Source organism: Protopterus annectens, chromosome 14.part0, assembly GCF_019279795.1.
Source record: "Protopterus annectens isolate FY-2018-M chromosome 14.part0, PAN1.0, whole genome shotgun sequence".
NCBI lineage: Eukaryota > Metazoa > Chordata > Ceratodontiformes > Protopteridae > Protopterus > Protopterus annectens.
In genome coordinates, this window is record NC_056748.1 from 608,921,561 (window position 1) to 608,946,855 (window position 25,295).

General features: G+C 42.3%; 1 protein-coding gene across 3 annotated transcripts in view; it reads left to right on the top strand.

Moving 5' to 3' along the window:
* The window catches only part of LOC122789133 (WASH complex subunit 2A-like), a 2,558,205-nt gene that overhangs the window by 563,936 nt on the left and 1,968,974 nt on the right, over positions 1 to 25,295 (top strand). For all 3 annotated transcript variants that reach the window (XM_044056354.1, XM_044056357.1, XM_044056356.1), the window contains exon 10: positions 22,612 to 22,699. In XM_044056354.1, the coding sequence (XP_043912289.1) occupies positions 22,612 to 22,699 (88 nt within the window). The remainder of the gene's footprint in view (positions 1 to 22,611; positions 22,700 to 25,295) is intronic.

Consider the following 25,295-nt stretch of genomic DNA (forward strand, 5'->3'; position numbering starts at 1 on the left):
AGTTTCTGCTCCGAGAAAGCGGGTCGGGGCCTGTCTGGGTCCTTCAGATTTCAAGGTGGTGGAAAGAGCTTTTTCTCTCCAAAAAGAATCGCCCTCTCATGTTTTGGATCCTTCCTCTTTTCTCTCATTGGTTCTGAGCTCTGAATCTGTCAGACCTGTTCAACATGGGCAGCCAGTTCGAATAAGTGTCCAACCAGTTCCAGTAGTAGAACTTCCCCTCTCTTCTGACACTTCGCCTGAACACCCCATGGAGGAAATGCAGTGGAAGAGAATGTGCAAAAGGAGACACTCTGGCTCCCTGTGGAGTCCCTCATGGAGGATACCAATTTTGATGAAGGAGAGGGGTCTCCAAGATCACGACCAGATGACATCATCTTTGGAGATGTTTGAGAAATCCTAAAACAAAAAGGTTGTTGGTCTTTCCAAAATCCCTTACAAGAAGAATCAGTATTTTTGGAAGCTTTTGGTTCTGGCCCATGTATGTTTTGGGTTACCCCTGGCTGTTGAACCTATTGACTTTCCACCAGGCTTGGGAGGAAGAGGATATCGTCAAACCCGTTCCCAAAAGACCAAACAAATTTTTAGCCCTGCCAACAGATAGACCCTACTGGAGCAAAGGTGTCCCAGTTGATGCTATGGTGGTGGCAGCAGCCACAAAGAATGAGCTAGCAGAACAGAACTCTTGTCCATCTGCCAAACAGGGATTCTAGAACATTGGAGAAATTTGGAAAGTGAGTTTTTGCCTTGGCAACCTGTGCCCTGAAGTCACTAAACTGCCTGATGCACTTTACTAGGCTTCAGAGAGATTTGACCAAACGGCTTTCAAATACCGTTTAGTCAATGTCTGCTGAGGACTTCAAAAGAACATCTTCACAACTGGCCACTCTCTTATCAATGTCAAACTCTTTGATGAGGTTGATCTCTCCCACAGCTGAAGGAACCTCACGAGAAGTTGGTTCAGACATTGCCATAAGAAGACATGCTTGGATGTGGCTATGCAACTTTGCAAAGCCTGTTAAGCTGTCCTTTATCAACAACCCAGTCAGTGGCACTTCCTTGTTTGGGCCAAAAGTAAAAGAAACCTTTGCCTGCAGCGAGCAAGATGGATAGGCTGTCTGCTGTGGGAATCAAGTTTTCTACACCCCAGCAAACTTTTTCCAGGAATCAGAGGAGTGGTAAGAAGATGTGGCCTTAAAAATCTCAGGGACCTTTCTAAGATCTGCACGGTGATAATTCCTCCAGTAGCGTAGGAGGGAATTTTAATGGGAGATGTCCCGCTAGAGGCAGAGGAAGTCCACAGAACCAGGGCTTCAGAGATTCTTTTCCAGACAGGCCCTTTCTGTGCTCCTGAAGTGCTACCTAACTGTCCAACTCTGAAGGCAGTCAGGTGTTGATTGCTCTTGCGCACAGACACCTGGGCAAGTATAACGCAAGATATATGGGTGCTAAGAATAATATCCATGGGTTATTACATACCATTTTTCCTTCTGTCATCCTGCAACAGGAAGAAACTTCCCAATGTTCCACTGAGTCAAAGGAAGGAAGCAGCACAAGAATTCCAAAAGCTGCTAGACAAGAGAGTCATCCAGAATGTCCCTCCAGACCAAATAGGATTTGCTTCTTGTTAGTGTCAGAGAAAAGAGGGGGGAGCTCAAACCCATTTTGAATCTAAGCAGTTTGAGTCAGTATGTGAAGAAAGCAAGAGGGAGGAGCATAGGGTGACATACAAGAGTGGAGGAAGATGCACACAGGTGGATTATATCTTATGTAGGAGGGCCAGTTTGAAGGAGATTGGAGACTGTAAAGTGGTGACCGGAGAAAGTGTAGTTAGGCAGCATAGGATGGTGGTTTGTAGGATGATGTTGGTGATCAAGAAGAGGAGGAGGAGTGTGAGGGCAGCATCAAGGATCAAGTGGTGGAAATTGAAAAAGGGTAATTGTGAGGTGGAGTTCAGGGATGAGTTAAGGCAGGCACTGGGTGGCAGTGAAGAGTTACCAAGTAGCTGGGTAACTACAGCAGAGCTAGTAAGGGAGACGGCTAGAAAGGTGCTTGGTATCACATCTGGACAGAGGAAGGACGACAAGGAGACATGGTGGTGGAATGAGGAAGTACAGGAGAGTATACAGAGAAAGTGGTTGGCAAAGAAGAAGTGGGATTGTCAGAGAGATGAAGAAAGTAGACAGGAGTATAAAGAGATGAGGTGCATGGCAGAGAGAGAGGTGGCGAAGGCTAAGTATAAGGCATATGAAGAGTTGTATGAAAGGTTGGTCACTAAGGAGGGAGAAAAGGACCTGTACCGATTGGCTAGACAGAGGGACCGAGCTAGGAAAGATGTGCAGCAGGTAAGGGTAATAAAGAATAATGAGGGAAACATACTCACAAGTGAGGAGAGTGTGTTGAGGAGATGGTTAGAGTACTATTAGGGGTTGATGAATGAAGAGAATGAGAGGGAGAGAAGGTTGGATGATGTAGGGATAGTGAATCATGAAGTGCAGTGTATTAGCAAGGAGGAAGTAAGGATAGCTATGAAGAGAATGAAGAATGGAAAGGCTGTTGGCCCAGATGACATACCTGTGGAAACATGGAGGTGTTTAGGTGAAATGGCAGTGTAGTTTTTAACCAGATTGTTTAATGAAATCTTGGAAAGTGAGGGGATGCCTGAGGAATGGAGAAAGTGTTTTGGTACCGATTTTTAAGAATAAGGGTGATGTGCAGAGCTGTAGTAACTACAGAGGGATTAAATTGATCAGTCACAGCATGAAGTTATGGGAAAGAGTAGTGGAAGCAAGGTTAAGAAGGGATGTAATGATTAGTGATCAGCAGTATGGTTTCATGCCGGGAAAGAGCACTACAGATGCGATCTTTGCTCTGAGAGTGTTGATGGAGAAGTACAGAGAATGTCAGAAGGAGTTGCATTGTGTGTTTGTAGACTTAGAGAAAGCATATGACAGGGTGCCTAGAGAGGAGTTGTGGTATTGTATGAGGAAGTCAGGAGTGTCAGAAAAGTATGTAAGAGTGGTACAGGATATGTACGAGGGTAGTGTGACAGCGGTGAGGTCTGCGGTGGGATTGACGGATGCGTTTAAGGTGCAGGTGGGGTTGCATCAAGGATCAGCTCTGAGCCCTTTCTTGTTTGCAATAGTGATGGACAGGTTGACAGACGAGATCAGACAGGAGTCCCCGTGGACTATGATGATTGCAGATGACATTGTGATCTGTAGTGAGAGTAGGGAACAGGTGGAGGAGACCCTGGAGAGGTGGAGATATGCTCTAGAGAGAAGAGGAATGAAGGTCAGCAGGACTAAGACAGAATATGTGTGTGTGAATGAGATGGAGGATAGGGGAATGGTGAGGATGCAGGGAGTAGAGGTGGTGAAGGTGGATGAGTTTAAATACTTGGGATCAACAGTTCAGAGTAATGGTGAGTGTGGAAGAGAGGTGAAGAAGAGAGTACAGGCAGGATGGAGTGGGTGGAAAAGAGTATCAGGAGTGATTTGTGACAGACGAGTACCAGTAAGAGTGAAAGGGAAGGTCTACAAGAGGGTAGTGAGACCAGCTATGTTATATGGGTTGGAGACGGTGGCATTGAAAAAAAGGCAGGAGTCAGAGCTTGACGTGGCAGAGTTGAAGATGTTAAGATTTGCACTGGGTGTGACGAGGATGGACAGGATTAGAAATAAGTATATTAGAGGGTCAGCCCAGGTTGGAAGGTTTGGATACAATGCTAGAGAGGCAAGATTACATTGGTTTGGACATGTGCTGAGGAGGGATGCTGAGTATATTGGGAAAAAGATGCTAAGGATGAAGCTGCCAGGTAACAGGAAAAGAGGAAGGCCTAAGTTAAGGTTTATGGATGTGGTGAGAGAGGACATGGAGGTGGTTGGTGTGACAGAGCAAGATGCAGAGGACAGTTAGAAATGGAAACAGTTGATCTGCTGTGGTGACCCCTAACGGGAGCAGCCGAAAGAAGAAGAAGATAAGATCCCTAAGCGTAGCATCAGCATTTTATACTTTCTGTTGCCTGAGCCGTTTTTCTAAACGCTTTTGTGTTCTGGGGTTACCAAAACAGTTGCTTAACAGCAGTCTTTCTAAACTCATGCATATTATAGAGGTAGTCCCTTATTTTATCTATAGCACCCTGCACTTGCGCCACTACTTCTGTGAAATTTCCCCTGTTCTGCAATATTTTAACCTTTGTCAGTCCCTCTAAATCATTCCTGCTGCTTGCTTTTTTTAAATTCCTGTTACTTCTTAGCCATAAATATTTTTCTTTATTTCTATCCTAATTTTAATCACACTTTCATTTTGTCCCACTCCCTGGTTATATTTTCTGTAGAAGTTTCTTTCTTCCCTAATACCTTCTGAATAATTTCCAGTACTCATTCCTTAAATTCCTATCTACTTGACAGATGTGGAAGCGCCAGTGTTCCATTTTTTTTCATTACTCTGCATTTTTATTTTAGTTATTATTGGTACAGGATTTGAAATAGTTATTGGATATGTATCAAAACTTTCTATGAAATACGCATGTTCATGTGAAATATAATGTCTCTCTAGCCTAGCCCAGTTTTTGTACCTTGGGTAATATGTAAATTCTCACTTAACTCCAACTACTGAATTCTTATTTTTCATACCATGTATTTTTATAAATGTCTTCAAAAATCTACCTTCCTTTGTTATATTTTCCTTTCTAGGCCTCCAAAATGCACCATCACTGTTGTAAATCAAATTCCAGTCTCCACCTATAAGTAATATTCCCTGCTGAAAGCTGATTATTTCTCCCCAAATTTTCTTAAGCTCCATTGTAGCAGTTTTAGGAGGAATTTAAATATATGCCAGTGCAGTCTTCCTCCCTTGCCAGTAGCCTCTTACTACTACAAATGTACAATTATTAACTTTTTTCCTCTTCTGTCACTATTGGACCACCTCTAGCAATTAGTCCCAGATATTCTGCTCAATAACCATCCTGAAATCCTTTTTTTATCAAATTCACACACTCACTTCTTTCCATATGTGTCCTGTAGCATAGGTATTTGCACTCTGCATTTGTAAATTTAGTTCACTGTTCTGTTTCTTTTTGGTGTATGTCTTTAAGAGCACTCATATTCAAAGATGATATGGAAAGTGTTGGTATCATGATAAGAAGTATTATTCCCACCTGTGTATAACAGCTTTTTATAAATGTCTAGTTTCAGCTTTTGTGTTACTTGCAAATACTAATGTCTGGCATGGTAGTTTTTACACAGTTGATGTGATGTCAGTTTTCATTCTGTCCTCAACTTATAAGTTTGGATCTGATCCCTCAGAACCAACTCAGCCGTTTGCAAAAGCTCGTGGTAACCAGAAACTCTCGAGCGACTTCTTTACCCACAATGCACCAACTCCAATTACCTCAGATCTCATTTGCTGCTTGAAAGAGAAAGATGTGTTTCCAGCTTTTATCGAGCAGTTAAGTGATTGTTTTTTTTTTCTCAAAAGTGATAGTTTTCATTTCTGACTTTATTTCTGAATATTTATATTTCTAATTCTTTCAAAATTTTAGTTTTTCTCCCGTCGTTAACTTCCCTTTACAGTTTTTGGGTACAGTTGTACTCTTTTGTATACTATTGCTGGTATACTTCTGCAGTTCTGCAATTTATTAACAACATTGTTGGTATTTCTGCCCTTTTCCGCTATCCCTAAAAAAAAAAAAAAAAACAAAAAAAAAAAAACTGTTATTTAATAAATAGTGTTTCCTGTCATAAAATGTCTGTGAACTAAAATATATTTTCTTGTGCCTTTTCTTCAATATGGCTGATAAAGACAAAAACTCAGCTGGGTTTAAAAAATTGTGAGAAATGAGGACACAAAATTCCTTTCTCTGCTGCCCACCCACTTTGTGTGTATTGTTTGGGTTCACTCCACCTACAGGAGAACTGTGCGATATGCCATGCTTTCAACCCTAGAGCACTGGTTGAATGTAAAAATTGATCCTTAAGGGGTTGCTTCTCTCTTCTTTAGCGAGGCCTTATCTGGAGCTTCCCCCTCCTCTAGTACATCTTCAGGAAAGTCAAAGAAAAGACCTTCTTTGGGTCTCTCTACTCCCTCGGATCCTAAACAAATGAAAATTAAGTCCTTTGATCCAACCTCAACCTCTGATCCAAAACTAAAGAAGACAGATACCTTGGATCCGGCTACATTATCGGATCTGAAACCTAAAATGACCAAGCTTATGTTGGATAAGAGTGCTTTGGATCCGGCTCTGCAAACATCGGATTTAACACCTGATGTTCCTTGTCTTCTGAGAACTAAATATTCTCCTTTAGTGGACCCAGTCCCTTCTAGGGTCCTTTCACCTTTTTAGAGAGACCTAAGTCCCTGTCACTAGTTTCCACTCACTCATCCAGAAGCCTTACTGAAGAAGACATGGAGAGGTTAGTGAGAAAGATTCTCTCTGAGCAAAGTGTGTCAAGTACCCTTTTGGCTCCTACCCCTCAGGGTCAGGAGTTCAGACCTTCCACTACATCCCCTATGCAAGTTCCTGCTCCATCTCCCCTGTTGGTCTTTGGATTTCGGATCCTAACCTTCCGGGTCTGTCACCATCAGATCCGAGAATTGCTTTGAACTGTGATCCGAAGCTCACTTTGAGTTCTTCGGATCCAGGGGGCTTTGAGCCAGGGCTACCCTGTCCGGTTCTGAGATGTCTGTCAACTGTGAAGTTTTCAGAGCCGTCTTTGTTCCTTGAGCATCGGCATGGGTTAGTTCTGCCCCAACTTCGGCCTTGGAGGAGCTGTCCTTTGGAGCAGGAGGGAACTATGGACTAAAGGCTTGTCCTTACGGATCCGGGGTCATCGTCTTCTGTGGGGGGGGGGGGGTCTGTTTTTGAGGACCTGGAGAGACATTAGCTTCCTCGATAAAGTTGGATGTTCATCGTATTTCACTGTTGCAGTCCTAACCAATGGGTTATCCGGCTCCCGGTAGCCCTTGATCGGCCAGAATAGCAAAGGTAAGTAAAAATGACGTCGGCTGTCTTCTCTTGTAAAGGACGTTAGGGCGTCCGATACAAAAGGAGGCAGCAGACTTCACTTCCTCAGACTTCCTTGCTGCGGAGCCCGAAGCAGAAGCATTTCTTGCACGAGTGCCGGTTGGCAGTTTACCTTTTGTGTTTCCGACTACGAAGTTGAAGTCAGCTATAGCTAAGTATCCCATTGGGGATCCTCTTTTCTTGCCTTAACAAATGTCAGAAAAGTCTTATCTGTGGAAAGCATATTTCCCATAGAGATTTTCATTCCTATTGTCTTATTTGTTTAGGCCTTGACCACAACGTTCCTAATTGTGATCTTTGTGCTTCCTTTAATCCACGTACTATTAGTTGTTGGGCTAAGCTTTTAGCTAAGCAATTCGGAGTTTGGCCTAAGTTTGTCGGTATGGTGTCTGCTGGTCTTCAGGCTTCGGATATTCCCAGAAAGCGTAAGGATAAGGACCACGACAGGCTTCCCAAGGTCAAGTCCTCAGATGATGTTAGGTTGGTTGTCAGTCATGCGGTAGCCAGTGAGGTGCCTTTGCAGCCCCTGCAGCCCGGAGATTTTCGACCACAGGCCTCGGTTGAGACCATTTCTGAGGTCACCAGGCCTTCGGCATCCATTTTGCTTTCTGATCTTCTGCCTGTTGCCTTTTCAGCTGGATCCAGAACCGCGAAGCTGACTCCGGTGTCCGAGACCTCAGTTCTTCGTTCAGACAGCAAGCTCATACCGACACTTCGGCTGCAACTTCGGCGGTTGCCAGGCCTCCCGAGTCCTTTAGACTTGCAGGTAAATCTTCCAGTCGTAAGCCTGTGAAGAAGCAGGATCCAGTTTCCTCTAGTTCCCCTCATTCTCAAATGGTTAAAATGGATGATGACCTTTTGACTCTTATTAGGGGTTCACGGCCTCATCCTTCAAAAAGGGGTAGGGATGTTTCTGCTTGAGGCTTTGTCCTTTTAAGGTTCGGATACTTCTAGTATTTCTGTGGATGAAGAAATTGTCTCTCAAGCTTTCTCACCTTTTGAGGATTCAGACGCAGAGGAGTCCATCCCTTGTGCTTCTCCTCCAGAAGATTTATCTTTTGGTGATACTTTAAACACTCTCAGGGAACATTTTAAATGGGGAAGTCAGGATTATCCCCTTTCTAAGAAAAGGATTAGGGAGTTTTTGGATTTGTCTCAGAATAAGCCTTTGGCTATTCCTCCTGTGTTGGAAGTGGTTGATTATGTTTTTCTGGAAAATTCCTTGACTCCAAATTTGGTTCATCCTGCTCCCAGGAAACCTGACAGGTACTATAAAGTTCCTGATTCTCATTTGTTTCTTTTCAGGAATCCATTGGCTGATCCAGAGGTTATTTCTCAAGGCCCTAAAGGAGTTAAGGCCACTGTTACTAAAAATCCTATTCCTTCTGACAGGTAACCCAGGAACCTAGATAGATGTTGTAGAAAGGTTTATACCTCTGCCACTCTTGCTATTAGGTCTACCAATTGTCTTTTTCATATGCTGAAGTAGCAGCAGCACACCTTGGAAGCTATTAAATCTAGGATAGCAGGTGTGCCTTTGTTGGCGGAGAGTAAGGATATGCAGGATTTGCTGAATTCTGCCAGTCTAGTCAGTAAGCATTTTTTACATTGTGGTTTTGACATTCTAGAAGCCTCCTGTAGGGCTACAGCTACTGGCTCTGTTATTAGAAGGCATGCTTGGCTCAGGGAGCAGCCCCTACTACAGCCTGTTAAGGCTAAGCTTTTAGGTGTACCTTTGCATAAGGACAGTCTTTCTGGCAGCAAAGCAGAGGAAGTGCTCAAGAAGATGAAAGACAAGGCTAAGTCTATGCAGACAGTTAAAGACTTTCTGGAAGTTCAGCCTCCTCGCTTTAGCAGGAATTACCCTTCTAAGAGTTGGACGTTCCCTGATATTAGCAGACAGACCCATTTTAGGACTAGAGGTTACAAATCTTCTAGGGGGCAGGGGGCTATCCCTCAAATGTCTAAGCATTGGCAGGCTTCCTCTTACAAGGTGGGAAGTTCTAAACCTGCATCTCAATCTAAACATTCTTAACGACTCTGTCCAGCTTTTGCCTGTTCTTGCCTGCCCGGAGAGTCCTTTAGGGGGAAGGTTGGCCCTGTTTGCAAATGTTTGGGCCACCATCACGGACGACAAATGATTACTCAGAACTGTATTCCTAGGGCACAAATTTTCTTTCTACACCTTTCCAGTATCCAAAGGATTCCCGGATGCTCCTCCAAACCAAAGGGCAGAAGTAGAAAAGCAAATTTTGTCTCTGTTACATCTGGGAACAATAGAATCAGTTCCTGCTCAGCAGGTAGGTCAGGGATTCTATTCCAGACTTTTCCTACTTCCAAAAAAAGAAGACACCTGGCATCCTATCCTGGATCTATCCATCCTGAACACTTTCTTGATAATTTCAAAATTCAAAATGCTCACTCTGCATCAGTTGCTGCCAATGTTAGAAAAGGATTCCTGGCTGGTAACATTGGATCTCAAAGAAGCTTATCTGCACATCCCTGTCAGGGAAAGTTGCAGGCAATACCTTTGTTTTAGGGTGGGCAAGCAACATTATCATTTCTCTGCGTTGCCCTTTGGCTTATCTACTGCTCCCAGAGTTTTCACAAAGTGCCCGGCTCCAGTCATTGCTTTTTGCAGGCAAAAGAAAATTCAGATTTATCCATACTTGGACAACTGTCTAATTCAAGCAAATTCTCAGGAACAGCTGCTAAAGGATCTAGAATTTGTAAAGACTCTTCTCTCTTCCCTGGGTTACTCTTTCAGTGTAGAAAAATCAAAAATGGTGCCATCCAAAGAGATTTAATTCTTGGGAGCGAGCCTGAACACAGCTGCCCAGATATATTTCACCCAGGAGAAGCAGACAACTCTTTCAATTTACTTCAAGGATTTGGCAAGCCTGTCCCAGCTCCCTGCAAGGAAATACCTGCAAGCTCTGGGATTCATGGCCTCTTGCATTCTCATGATTCCATATGCAAAACTGCATATGAGGAAATTGCAGTGGTACCTCAAGAACACTTGGTGTCAACACACACAGGACCTGGATGTGATAATTCCTCTGCTTCCATGTCTGCAGACAGAGTTTCTTTGGTGGGCAACCACCTGTCTACAGAACAAAGGCATGCCTTTTTGCCCACCCCTAGTCACTCAAGTTCTTACCACAGGCGCATTGGACTATGCCTGGGGAGCTCACCTGGATGGCAGATGCATACAGGGAAGTTGGAATGCCCAGCAGATGCACCTGCACATACATTTAAAGGAGTTGATGGCAGTCCAGCAGGCTTTACTAGCTTTCAAGCATCTTCTTTCTCAGAGGACCCTTCTTATCAGGACAGACAACATCACAGTCATGTGGTACATCAACAAGCAGGGAGAGACTCATACTTGCCTCCTGTGCAGACAGAGCATGAGTCTTTGGTCCATAGCAGCATCCCTGGGCCTGCATCTCCTAGCTCAGTTTCTTCCAGGAAGGCTCAGTATTTTGGCAGACCAGTTGAGCAGACAGACCCTGGATCCTCACGAGTGACAGCTGAACAGAGTAGTTTTTTACAGCATCATTCAACATTGGGGCACTCCTCAAGTGGATCTCTTCTCCTCTCCAGACAACCATCTTCTACCTCTTTTTTTGCACCAGACAGCATCACAGCAGAGCCTGGAGAGTGGATGCTCTGTCCTTCCCTTGGACGCTGCTGTCAGTTTATGCCTTCCCTCCTCTTCCTCTTCTTCCCAGAATATTATTGAAGATCAGGGACGAACGACCATGGACTATTCTAAGAGCTCCGGACTAGCCCGCAGCATTGTTAGCCACTGCTTCGCAGTCTCTCCCATTTTCCTCCTTGGCATCTTCCTCTGAGGCCAGATCATTTGGTTCAGGAAGGGGTAAATGTTCTATATCCTCATCTTCAGTCTCTCTATTTGACAGCTTCCCTCATTGTATGACTCCATCCTATTCTTCCCTGTCCCAGCAGGTGGTTGACGTGCTGAAGGAGGCTAGGAGGCCTAGCACTAGGAAGTCTTATGCTGGCAAATGGGAAAGATTCTCTCTTTGGATGCAGGCTAGAGGGGAATCTTCTTCTCAACCTACCCTTCCTCTGATCCTGGAATACCTGGCTGATTTGCTTCAGGGTGGTCTTTCTTTTTCCTCTATCAAGATCCATGCTTCAGCCATTTCTGCTCTTTGTTCTTTTGAACAACCCATTTTCTCTCATCCTCTGATGAAAATGTTTCTCAGAGGTGCTTGGAACTTAAAATCTCCCAGAAGGGCGCCTACTCCAGCCTGGGATCTTAATTTTGTTCTAGAGAAACTCACTCTTCCTCCTTTTGAGCCAGCTGCCACTGCAAATTTAAAATTTCTCTCGTGGAAGACTGCCTTCCTCTTGGCTGTAACTTCAGCAAGGAGGGTTTTGGAGCTGCAGGCTTTGATGGCTGTGGAGCCTTTTCTTATTTTCAATGCAGATAGGGTCTCTCTGAGAACCAACCCCTCCTTTATTCCTAAGGTGGTTTCTAGCCTGACTCTTAATCAGTCCATACACCTTCCTACCTTCTTTCCTAATCCTCGAAATAGAGGTGAGAGGATCCTACCTTCTCTTGATGTGCATAGACAGTTCATGTTTTACCTGGACAGGACTAAAGACCTTCGCAAATCAGCTCAGCCTTTGGTCAGCTTTACCCCTGGAGCCCAGGGCAAGGCTATTTCTAAGCAAACCAGTTCTAAATGGATTGCTTATTGTATTACATTTTGTTATTCCTTTCATGGCAAGGTTCCTCCTCAAGGGGTTGGGACCCATTCAACTAGAGCAACTTCCACTTCTGTAGCCTTTTTAAGGGGTGTCCCTACTAAAGACATTTTGGAAGCTGCCACATGGTCTTCTGTTCACACTTTCACAAAGCATTATAATTTGCCTTTGTTTTCAAAAGCCTGGGCAGGGTTTGCCACTGCTGTTCTGCAGGGCATTATCTCCAATCCTTGATTCTGTTGGTTCCTTCTCCCTTTTCTCTGGGCTTTGGTAATCAACCCATTGGTTAGGACTGTAACAGTGAAACAGGATGAATATAGTACAGTTGTGTACATTTACCATAAATGTAGATGTTCGAGTGTATTCACTGTTGCAGTCCTGCTTTCCCTCCCTCCTTCCCCCTTTTTTCTTTTTTCCTAAGGTACAGGCTAAATTTAGTTTAAGCCTTGTTTTCTGGGGGCTTGTGACTCTTATGCAGGAAAGACTGGGGAAGTGACATCTGCTGCCTCCTTTTCTATCGGACATCCTGACTTCCTTTACAACCGATGACAGCCGACGTCATGTTTACTTACCTTTGGTATTCTGGCCGATGGAGGGCTACCGGGAGCCAGATAACCCATTGGTTAGGACTGCAACAGTGAATACACTCGAACATCTACATTTATGGTAAGTGTACACAGCTATACTTTCTCTTGGATCCTCAGTCTGCAGGCTTGTCATCTCTCCTCTTAGAGTCTCATCTATCCTCTCCACAGGGACACCTGCTACTGAAACCCCCAGGCTTCCAACAGGGTGCCTACACTTCTTCTTATACCCCAGAACATCCTGCTGGGGTTGTCCCTAAGAAGAGAACATGCAAGAGGAAGCACTTGGACTCCCCCAAGGAGTCACTCACAGAAGACACAGACTTTGAGGAAGGTGAAGAGTCCCTGTGGTCACCTCCTGTTGATGTCCAGTTTTGAGACATCCTTGAAGTCCTGAAACAGAGAAGTGGCTGAAAGTCCAGTAACCCTTCATTTGAGGAGTCTGTATTCTCGGAGGCATTCGGTACTGGGCCGTCTACATCCTGGGTGACTCCTCCTGCCAATGACCTTCTAGGTTTTGGTGTATTGGCAGGCATGCAACGCCCCAGACACTATTGAGACAGTCCCTCAGAGGCCAAACAATATTTTGACAGCCCCTGAAGATGGACAGTTTTGGACAAAAGGTGTACCTGTGAATGCCATGGTGACAGCCACTAAGAAGGAACTGTCCAGTGAGAGTTCCACTGTCCCTCCACTGAGTCTCAAATGATGGACACATTTGGGAAATGTGTCTCTGGTTCAGTGACCTTTGCACTGAGGTCTCTGAATTATTTGGCACATTTCACCAAGTTGCAGAGACACCTGGTTAAGAAACGCCCTGCTACTCTTTCAGGAGCTGTTCTGATGAGGTACAGGCATCCATACCCTGCAGACAGTTTACAATTCCTACATGAGGTTAGGCTCACATGCAGCAAAAGGAACTTCAAGGGCAGCAGGATTTGGCGCTATAAGGAGGCATGCCTGGATGCGCGTATGTGATTTTTGTAGAGCCCTTCAAGACTTTGTTCATCAATGCTCCCTTTGACCGAATGTCTTTGTTTGGCCCCAGAGTTAAGGACACTTTATCTAGGTGTGAAAAGGATGGAAAGACCTTGCCGGTTGTGGGTGTATGATGTATGTTTTTCCGCAGCTCAAAGATCCTTCTTTAGGAATCACTGAGGTGCTGGGGAAATGTGGTTCAAAAAGTCTCAGGGTCCTTCCCAGGACACACATGGAGGAGGCCCCCCCCCCACGAGACAGAGGGGGGAATTCAAACAGTAGATGCCTCCTTCACGGCAGAGGTGGTCCACAAAACCAAGGCACTAGAGATTCCTTTTTTGATGGACCTTTCCATCGTTCCTGAAAGGAGGCCCTATTGTCTTCCTCTGGAAGCAGTCAGGGGTTGTTTGTCCCTGCACCAGAGAGTCTGGCTAGAAATAACAGATACATGGGTGCAGAGATCATTTACAGAGGATATATAATTCCCTTTTCCCTTTCACCTCCTGTCTCACTGGAGACCAATCTTGGATCTCAGTGTGATGAACAAATCAGTTTGATGGACCAAGTTTCAGATGATCACGGTTCAGTCCATACATCCATTTCTTGGAAAGAACAATTGAAAGTGGCTGTTAGACCTTCAGGATGTGTACGGTCACATAAAGTTGAACAGGCAGTCCAGAAGGTACTTATGCTTCCAGCTGGCAGCCAGTCATTAACAATTCAGAGTTCTGCCCTTTGGTTTCACCACAACCCCCAGGGTGTTCAACAAATGCATGGCAGTAGTGGCAGCTCACTTGAGACTCAAAGATTCTGGGTGCTTCCATACTTAGACAACTACTTCTTTATCACCCTGACCCCAGGCATCAAGTAATAGAGGCAACAGATCAGCTTCTCCAGATTTGTTCTTATCTGGGAATAACCATAAATTATACAGTCTCATTTGAAACCTACTTAAAAGTTGGAGTTTATAGGGGCATTACTCAGCACAAAATAAATGATAGCGTCACTACCTCCTCTGAGAGTTCAGACCTTAAGAACACAGGTCAGGAAGATGGTCTGCAGTACCAAAATTTCTGCCCATTTGGTTCATTGGGCTCTAGGATCAATGGCAGCTGCAATAATCTTAGTACCATTAGCCAGGATCTACATGAGGATTTTACAGTGGATACTAGCTGCAGAGTAGTAAATATTTTATCAATCCATGTTAACCCCGATACATGTCACTCAAATTTATGAGAGAGATCTAGGTGGATTCAGTTAAATCAAGTTCTACTAGGCTGACTGTTCATTCCCCCTCAGCCCATGACCATAGTGACCATGGGTGCTTCCCAGTTAGTGTGGGAGGGGCATTATCTGGAGAAGACAGTCCAATGCACTTGGTCTCTCATAGAGGCCAATTTGCATATCAGTATTCTACAGATGAGAGCAATGCTTTTAGCACTGCAGGCATTTCAAGAAGCTCTCCGGTCAAGGATGATTCAAATGGACAACATGTCCGTAGTTCAGTACATCAAAAAACAAGAAAGAACAAAGTCTTAACCCCTATGTTGAGAGGCTGTCAGAGTGTGGTAATGGGTGATCTCAACCAACCGCTTTCTTATAGCAGTGCACATTCCGGGGGAGTCCAGTATGATAGTGAACAAGCTGAGCAGGTGCATTCTCTCCTACGTCACAAATGGTCTCTCAACAAGAGTGTGGTGTAGACTCTCTTTTGCTAGTGGGGCCAGCCTTGCTGCGATCTTTTATGCTTCTCCCCTAAACAAGAAATGCAACAGCTTTTTTTCTCTAATCCCCCCCACAGGGGGAGTTACCAAGGGATGCTCTCCTTCACAATTTGCCCCCAGTCTGCTTTATGCCTAGCCATCAATCCCATTAATTTCCAAATTTCTGCAGAAAGCTGTCCTGTTGAAGAGCAAAGTTATCCTCATTGCACATTTTTGGCCAAAGGTTCCCCTTTCTTTGGCCATGCTTACTTCATCCACCGTGGACTCTGGATCCGACTGCATACCTCCTGTCTCACCCGACAGGTATAATTCATCCAGACATATCGAACATAAGGCCGACTGCCTGGCTTCTCCAGTTCCATTAGTAACCAGACAACTTATGCTGTCTACTGCTGTTTGTCAAATACTGTTATCTTCACATAAACCATCTACACACAAATTTTACTCTATTAAATGGAAAGGATTTGCTTATTGGGCCCATCAAAATAATAATTATCCTTTTTCAGCCTTTTTGCATAGTATCCTTGAATTTTTAGCCTTAATTTTTAAAGGAGGGGCTAGCTGCTCCATGATTAAAGTTCAACTGGCGGCAGTATTGAATTTTTTCACATAGGATTTGGTGGTGTTTCGATTACTTCCCATGGATTATGCAAGACATTTTTATGAGGTACTGTAAATCTTGGGCCATCCTTCAGAGACCCTACTCCACCTTCGGACCTCAAAGTGGTACTGCAGCAACTTACTCAATGCCCTTTTGAACCTGCAGCTGTGTGTGACCTCAAATACCTTTCTTGGAAAAAATTTTTTCTAGTAGCCATTACTTCTACTAGAAGAATTTCAGAGATACAGGCATTTTCTTTGAAGTCAGCTTACTTTATATTTCACAAAGACAGAGTCACTTTACGAGCTAATCCTTCTGTTCTTCCTAAAGTGGTATCAGAGGCTAATATAAACCAATCTATTAATTTGCCCATACCCTTCCACAAATTGACTAACAAAGGTCAATACACACTACATTTACTAGATGTCACAGGCAATTACTTTTTTACCTACATGGAACAGAAAATTTTCTGGAAGTCTCAACATTTTTGTCTCTCTTTCAGACATGAAACTTGGAAAACCAATTACTAAAATTACTCAAGCCAAATGGCTTACAGATTGTATTTCTTATATACAGCAAACTGGACTTTACCTTGTTGAAACCTCTAAACGCTCACTCTACTAGACCCATGTCTACTTCGTCGGTCTTTCAGTCTAGAGCCTCCATGGATGACATTTGTGCAGCAGCAACTTGGGCCACTCCTCATACATTTGTTACTCATTACAAATCGAATATGGTCTCCAGGGGCAGGGCATCATTTGGCTCGGTGCTGAGGAATGTCCATTCTTGAGTCCACCCAGGGAATTAAGTAGCTGGGAACTCTGTCCCATACGTTAAGGATACAATGAGCATTGATAACATCAGATAAAGAAGTTGTGTACTAACCGTAACGTTTCATGTGTATTGTCCATTTTCATTCTTCCTCAGCTCCCCTCCCACTACCCCTTGCCTTACAAACTTTTGGAAGAGCGAGTGTTTTTGTGAGTATGCCACTTCCTTGGTACATAGCTCCAGTTGTAGTATTCTCTGTCTGACTAAATTGCATCTTTCTGCTTTCTTAGCAAACAAGATATGAGGTAATTGGGGTTGGTGCATTGTAGGTAAGGGAGTAGCTTGAGAGTTTCTGGTTACCATGATCTTTTGCAAATGGCCGAGTTGGATCCGAGCCCATAAGCTGAGGAAGAATGAAAAAGGATACCTCAGATGGAACGTTACGGTAAGTACATAACTTCTTTTTTCTTGTCATATCTATTTGAACCTAACTTGCATCTTACGAGACCTTTTGTTTTAATGAAAGCCCTCAAACAAGAAAATACACTCATTCCCAGAACACCCTATAAACCTATTAAGTTAATACAGACACAGAAAACTATTTACATCTTTAGATAATGAAACTTAACCCTTCTTTTAGAAACAGTTGTCCCAAACTGACAGCTGCACTCATAGGCTTTAATCGACCTATAATAAAGGTAATCCATGCGAAGGTGCATGGTACAGCCTGTGTTTCTACATACACAGTGTGCTGTCTATTTCTCTCTCTTGCCTTTATTCCTATCCTGGGTGTAGGAAACAACTTGAATGCTTTCAGAAAACATTACCTGCTAGCCATGGAAAGAATGTCTTACCTATTTTTATAGCTGTTATCCGCTTGTCTCCATAGAAGCAAGAGCACCAGATGCACAGTTGCTTTTCACAACAAGCTTTCCATGTTGCACTGTGAACACTTATTTGCTAAAGGACAACTTTTCATTACTTTCACTTTTCTCTCTCTCTCTTTTTTTACTTGCATCCCCTTAAAACATGTTAGATCAAGTGAAGGGCCTTAATCCAGTCATTCCCCTATGCAAAAGTTAAGAAAAAGCAAATCAATGTTACTTGTATCCATGCTGTATGTACTTTTACAACCTGCCCCTCACCTCAACCTAAGATTACAGCTTGTTACCTTAAACATGCTTTTGCCCAGGCTTTCTTCTCTTTTTAGATTGCAGTGCCTACATTTCTTAAAATTTAACAAGACGAAAGAATGAAAAAAGGGCACATGTTTACTTTAGTATCCTTATTATGCAGAAAAAAATGAAAGTACTTTCACTATGTAACGTGCAGTATATGTCTCATGTTTTATGTAAATGCTGTTAAAAGAGCAAATACTGTTTTACTCACTGTTAACCTCTTTCCTTCCTCTTCTCCCTCCTTAATGTTATTCCAGACATTAATGACATGAAGTAGGGCATATGATTTGGAGTCCCCTACAAGTTTAACAAAGACAAAAAAGTTAAATATTTCCTGCTTTTCTTGTTCCACCATATTTCACAAATGTGATTGACTCTTTGCATTCCCTCATTTATTCATTAATCTCCGAGTTGCTGGTTTTCTTCCTGATTTCCATCTCCCAACTCCACTCTGTGGTCCATTTCCAATATACTCCTAGTCAATTCCTGTGCTTTTCTCCTCTCAGGCATTTTTTCCTTTGGATCATTGGAAGAGGTTTTACTGGCATAATCTCTCTGAACTTTATTATCAGAAGAATAAGAAGCAGAGTTCCCTTCTGTTTTTTGTTGGACAAAGTTTGACCCTTCAGGAAAAAACATATTCTGAAGTTAGCTGAATACAGTAGCTTGAATTTCATACCTGCTTCTTGACATTCTTTGATTGCTGGACTAAAATTGCTCTTCTTTTGCCTGGTGTACAGTGAGTAATCCTTTTCCGTAAATACTGTATTGTTTCCAAATTTTAGTACTTTGCCCTTCTGCCACAGTTCTGCTAGTAGGATTGCATCTTTCCTATTAAAGGTCTTGGATGCTTTCTCATGGGTAGGTTTAAAGTGTACACACAAAATGCCCTTTCAGTTAACAATTCCTGCTGTGGAATACTGGTTCAGTTGCTTATTTGTGCTTTCAAAAAGTTAAAACAGTCTGTTCCTTCCAGTTTGTCTGGTACAGCAGAAAGCCACAGGTTTCCCAATGCTCTGTCCTCTAATTCTACCATTGTTTGAAACACTTCTGCTTGGCATTATCTTCATATCATCCTCTGATTTTTGCAGTTTTATCAGCTAAATCTCTCTTCAAAGCATCTTCCATTTTTCCAGCCTTTTTGTTTGAATTGATATATTCCTTCAGTGTCTGCATTTATTCTAATCAGCTCTGAGCACATTTGACTAATTTTTTTCCTCTATATTATGATGTCTTGCTCCAGAGCTGGAGCTTGAACTGTTTTTTGCTGAACAGCTGTAGAATTCTTCCTAGACAGAGTTTTCTCCTCACCTTTTGTGGTTGCTTTTCTTTCACGTTCTCTAGATTTCTTCTTTGCTGGCATCCATGGAGTGCATTTACTTAACCAGTTAATGAAATTTACCCAGAAGGTAAATTCACTAGCTCTTTCTTCTGAGTTTGTCTTCATACTGGGAGAGCTGAAAGTAAGCTGTTACTCAGTGTGCAGCTATCTTGGAAGTCCCTACTTCAGCTTTTCTTTATCATTGCTTTCACTTTTCACTGTTTTTTGTTAGTAGCTCAGAACCAAGAAAATATTCTCTCTATACCCTGGATGTTCATCATTAATCACAAACTTCTCAGTAGCGTATATGAATGTATGAAGACTGAGTAGTTATTTGTATCCTCTGCTTTTGGAAGAGAAGGTGACAAAATTGTCCAAATGGCTTACCCACTTTATCATCAAAGTTAATTGCCTTATCCAGTGTACTTAAAGGGTGTTTCACAAGGAGGTGACTGCTTTCAGCATTTGATTTCCTATGTACCTGTAGCAGACATTTACACCTTGATAACCTGGTTGTTGGTACACAGTTTCACCAGGCTCTTAAGCCTGCATTGACTTTCTAGAAGCAACACTTTAATTGTGGAGAGCTTTGGTTTAGGCCAGTATATCCTGAAACCCTAAACATCCTTTCTTAGATTACTGTTGCATTATTCCAGTACTTGTGGTGGTTATCCTACCATGTTGCCAAGGCCAAATAACTTTTTTGACCCTCTGTATTTACAGCAGATGACCTCAGCCCAAGGGTGCAGCACTGTATAAATGGACCTGTGAGTGTAGGATCATCAGGCTGTCTAGCCCCAGGAGAACAGTGGATAAGGCTTGTATAAAAAGAACATGAAAAAGAATCCTATGCGGTTAAGAGATGGGAAGGAAAGTGACCACCTCTGTCCACAAAACACAGGCAAGATGGAGGAAGGAAGGAGGGAGGGAGACATTACTGCAAAAGTGATCAGTAGGACATCAACTGTTATGGTGAGGTCTTAAAAAACTGTACTGTGTCCTTCCTTAGATTACTATTCCAGTATTGCAATACTTTTGGTTGATTCCTAAAGCTAACAGTTTTTGAGGGAGGTAGGTTTAAGTAAAGGGGTGCTGTCTAGCAGTCCTAAGAGTACACATTTAGCAAAAGAGGTCCTAGATCTCGAAAATGCGTCTACTTTGTAATGCTTGGTGAAGATGTGTACAGAGGTTCACATGGCAGACTCCAGGATGGATCTGGAATCAATGCCTTTGAAGAAGGCACCAGAGGAGAAGACTGTTCTAGTGGAATGCACCTTCACTACAGCTGTCAGGGTTTTACAGTGGAAGGTATAACAGAAAGAAATGGATTGACTTACCCAGGTGGAGGTGGTCTGTTTGGCAACGAGGTTTGCCAACTTACCTCTTAGAATAAAAGAAAATGGTTATGCTTTCTGAATGGTTTAGTTTTCTCCAGGTAAAATCTTAGCTATTTACATCCAGTTAGTGAAGGATTTTGTCATCTCTGTTTAGTGGATTGGGAAAAAAGGTTGACAAATGAATGGCTTGTTTCAGAGACAGCTCATTACCACTTTGGCATAAAGGAATGGTTAGCCTTTTAGAAAACCCTATGGAAAATGAGGCAAGGAGGGGATGCCGTAAGTGCTTGACTGGATAACCCTCACAACTATTGGAACGCTGCAACGGTGATCAGTAGGGCATATGCTATGATAAGTCCTTACACAAATGTACTTTGTCTTTCAGCTCCTCCTACTGTGTTGTTCTGTGGATATTATTTGGGATTTTGTCTAATGATTTATATTTACTGCAGAGGATCCCTCTATGTAAAATATATATGATTCAGCATATCAGTTTAAGAGGACCCTTTTTGGAGATTTTTATTCCTACCCTTCATCCTTTCTTTTGTTTTTCCAGCTCCATCTCCTGTTCTGGGCTAAAGCAAGACTTTTGATTAACCATTATATTTATAATTTTTGTATGTTTATAGTCTGATGTATTTTCTGGTAGGCTGAACCTGTTTTGAGTGGGGTTCTGGAACAGTGCACTATTTAGGATACAAATGACTTTTTCAGCACAAGGACACCATATCTGGACCAAAGGGATATGCTACTGCTGCAAACAGAGGAGCTTAAGATTTTTAGAAGAGTCAGACAAAAGGGGATAGAGAATGGTCATTTGCAGAGGGACTTCTTGAAGATGAATAAAAATGCAGAGTGCTTACAATGTCTACTATATTTCATAACACTTTTTTTTTTACTGTGGTGCCTGATTTGATTGTGGCTCATATAGAAGATGCTTTTTGTTCCTGGTGTATGCACTACTGATTGTTTCTTCACATTGTGTGTGATCAATACTGAACTATATCTGTAGAGTAGTGGGTGAGGTGATATATACTTGCATAACAGCAGTGACGCAAAAATAGGAATGGCAATTCATAACTCTTAATTACCTTGAATTGTATGTATATTTTTTGTGATGTGAACTTTAGATTACTTTGTTCAGCAGCATAATACAATACACAAACAGAACTACTAACTGCCTGCATTATACTGCAAGTACCATTATAGTAATTATTATGCATTCCTCAATGTTGTATGCAGACTGACTTTTTAGCTTGTGTACCTTTTGTTGTAGCCCTAATATCATAAAATGCCAGAGTGGAGCAATGTATGACAGTAGAGTAGAAATGAAAAACTAGTAGTCTAAAAACTTTGTTGATGAGCTCAGGCAGAGTAATTTCCAAAAATGAAATCATGGTAGTGTTCCAAAAGCAACAAGCCTTTATTCGTCACAGACAAGCGATCCTTAGTAACAAAAAATCAGAAATATTTTTAATTTTAGTTTAATTTAAATAAATGTACCTGGGTTTCATGATTTTTGGAAAGTATTGTGACTGAGCTTATCAACAAAGTTTTTAGACTACTAGTTTTTCTGTTTTTTTATTTTTTCCTCAACACTTGTGTTGATGAGGTTGGAGCTAGACAGATTCCTGTGCTTGTTCATTTCTGTGCGGTAGAGTAGAAAGAAACATCATCTGTATGCTTTGTTTTGCATTATTGCTTTGTGGTAGTATTTCCTTTTTGTACTTTTAAGTGTAGCTTTAGGCGCCAAAGTAAATTTTGCTAATGCTACAGCACTTTTGAAGGAACTTCTAATTCTGTTTTTTTAACAGATGTCTGGAACAGCTTACAGTTGTAACTCACTTTATAGTGTGTGGATAGAAGCAGAAGTATAAAACTATAAATTTGGAAAGTGTTCTATGCAAGTAAGAGCCACTGAATGGCTGAGATGTATTGAAGTGTGTAGTAAGAGAGAGCGAGAGACTGATAGAGGCATAAGGGTTGGCGACAAAAACAGTTGCTTCTTAAAACTGACCTATTACAATTTATTGATTTAATAACCTCTCCGAAACTCATAACAGGGACTTTGTGGGATTTGTATGTCCTGATTGTTAAATCAGTTAATGGAACTGCAATAGGTCAACATTTGTGTGTGTCCATTTTTTGCTTCAGTTTTATGTAGTTTCAGTTGTATTCATTTTGGTCATTTAATTTAAAATTGTGTCGTCCATGTATTGTATTTAATTTGTTAATCTGGTACAGTGATTTTGTAAATCTGTGAGATTTTTTGTTTTTTAATGGGTAGTATGATATTGATGCTGTTGCATTTTACAATCTCATGTGACTGTTAATGGTTAAAACATTAATTTTCTAGAGAAAAAGAGGATCAGCATCAACATTTGCAGATGAGTTGGCAGCCCGCATAAAAGGAGAGACACTTAAAGTAGATGCAGAACGGACATGTAAGTCAGTATAAATTAATTGACACTAGTGTTCAACCTAGTGAATGTTAAGCTGTATTACAGATGTGTTTACCAAATGTAGTATGTTGCATTTAAAGTGTGATTTCTTACATGGTCTTATTTTTGACAGTTACAGAAGGAATCCAGATAAATTGTATTTGTAGTATCTATAAGTAAATCACTTGGTCAAAAATTAACTGTGTGTGATAGAAATGCATGAACGAGAGATGTCTTTGTAATGCCTCTGTACACTTTACTAGCTTCTTAGCCGGTTTAAATGGTTGCTGTTGCATTCACTGTCTTGAGAAAATATAATGCATGCTATTGACTGTGGAATTACTTGGTAGATTTCTGCATTTTATTTTTTGGGGGGATCCAGAGAACAAGTACTCCAGCAAAGGAAATAGCAGTGTATTTATTTTAATGAGTGTTAGAGTATTATAAATAAAACTGGAAAGTGCATTTATGTAGTGAATGTTAAAAGTGTTATAGATAAAACTGGAAAGGAAAGATTTTTTCAATGCTTCATCCCTCCTGTCTTGGCTCTCAGGCTGGGGGTTGGTAGGTGTTTCAGCCCTATCGCCAGAAACTGCAATGTCTGATTTTAAGTCTAGACTGATGGCTCTGTCTCATCATTGGCCTCAGCTGGCTTTGTCATTGGGTAGAATGTACCAGTCGCATCAGCATAAGTCTTTGATGCCAGTGTTGCAGACTATCCTGCTTGTATTATCCTCTGCACGTGCTCTGACAGTGACCTCAGCTTCAGTGAGGGACACTTTGCCTGATACATTAACCTTTGTTAAATCAGTCCTGGATGTCTGGTTCTTTAAAGGCTTCATCATCCTCTGACCTTGTCACCTTTGATGCCTGGTAGGATACACAAGGATAAGAGAAAGCAGTAGTCTCTCACTCCAGAAATTGGTGAAGATGAAGGAACTTACTCCCAGCTATCCCCCTTCCCTCTGATTTCAGTGTTGTGGAGGCTCTTTAGATGTTGAAGCAGAAAGGGGGGCAAGCTTCCTTTTCTACTCCATACTCAACCCTTCCTCTGTACCTCTCTTGCTCTCCCAAGAGACCATGTGATCACCAACATCCACTCAGAAGAAAGCACACTGTACTTCTTCCATCCTTGGCTAAGAACTACCTGGAATCCCACCACCCAAGAACATAAGTGTTCCTCATGGCCTGCCCATAAAACTTGAGAGCGAATTGTATGTCTTATGCTGAATACATTTTATTATTTCGTAAACTGTATTCATTACTTTTACACTCCTCTGAACGAAAGCAGTGGTGGCACACCTCTCTCACTGACTCTATCACTCCTCCCCCTAGTTTCCCAGCTCTTCATCCTGCATATTGGCTGTAGATTTTCCTCCTTTATAAGGCTCACTTTCATGAACAGCTAATGTCTCTACTTTTATAATCCTTGCTGTTCTTTACTCCATTACTCCTCCCTCTCAGCTTCCACCTTTCGGAAATCCACCTCAAACATTCTCAGCTGATTCCTCTAAAGATATTAAGCTCCATTTTCCCTACTCTTTACTTGAGCTGACTTTCCTCACTTGTTTCTCTCTTCCACTATTCTTTCAATCTCTGCTGATGTTTTTTTCACATAGGCTTCCCACTCCCCATGGCTCAGCCTGCTCAGTTGGAACTCGCTTGGCTCAGATTTCCTCTGCTCCCCTACCCCCATTCCCACCCACCCCCAAACTCATTTCCTTTATGCCTACACCCCCCTCTGCCCCTCCCCCTGTCCTCCCCTGACCCTCCCCCTCTCCCTTCCCCTCAAAAACACACATAATCTACCTCCACATCTACCTCTTTCCACCTGCTCCCTCAGCTTACTACCTTTAACACTTAGCATTCAGTAACACTTAACAGCTTTCAGGCCCTCCTCCTACTTTTCTCAACACTCCCTTCACACCCTTCTACCCCTCCCTTCCTTAACACCATCAACCACTCTCTACCCCTAATACCTGTCTATTTCTGCACTGTCTACCTCTGCTTTCTGACCCTTGTAACACTCCCATAGCTCTCAACCTTCCATCTCCAAAATAAGGAACACTAGCCCTCATAATGTGGGACAAATTGGCAAAATGTGGAACACATACTAATGGCTTACTAACAACTTCAACCAGGAAGGTCCTAGGATGGTTAAAATATGCTGTTTTTTCTTATAAAGAAGATCTTTTAGAAAATTAATATGATTAATTTCTATTTACAATGGATTTCACTTAAAAAAATTCCTAACACTGAATGTGTGACAGAGTCTTTCAATGTGGAACTTTGAGGAATGTGAACGATTTAAGACCCAAAATGAGGTACGTTCCTCGTAATGAGTTAGACTTGAGAGGTATGCTCCCACCTCACAGAATCTTGGCGTCAAAATTATAATCCACTTTCCTCTACGCCTGCCTTTCTTCTACTCCTCCCTTTTAATACTTTCCCTTAAATCTACACTAGGCTCTTTTCTCATCACTATCCTTCTGTATATTTAATGACTATACTTCTCGTTCAATTAACGTACCTCCTATCATTCTGTCACACCCATTCTCTATCATGCAAACACACAACATACTTCTGTGCCGCCTATCCA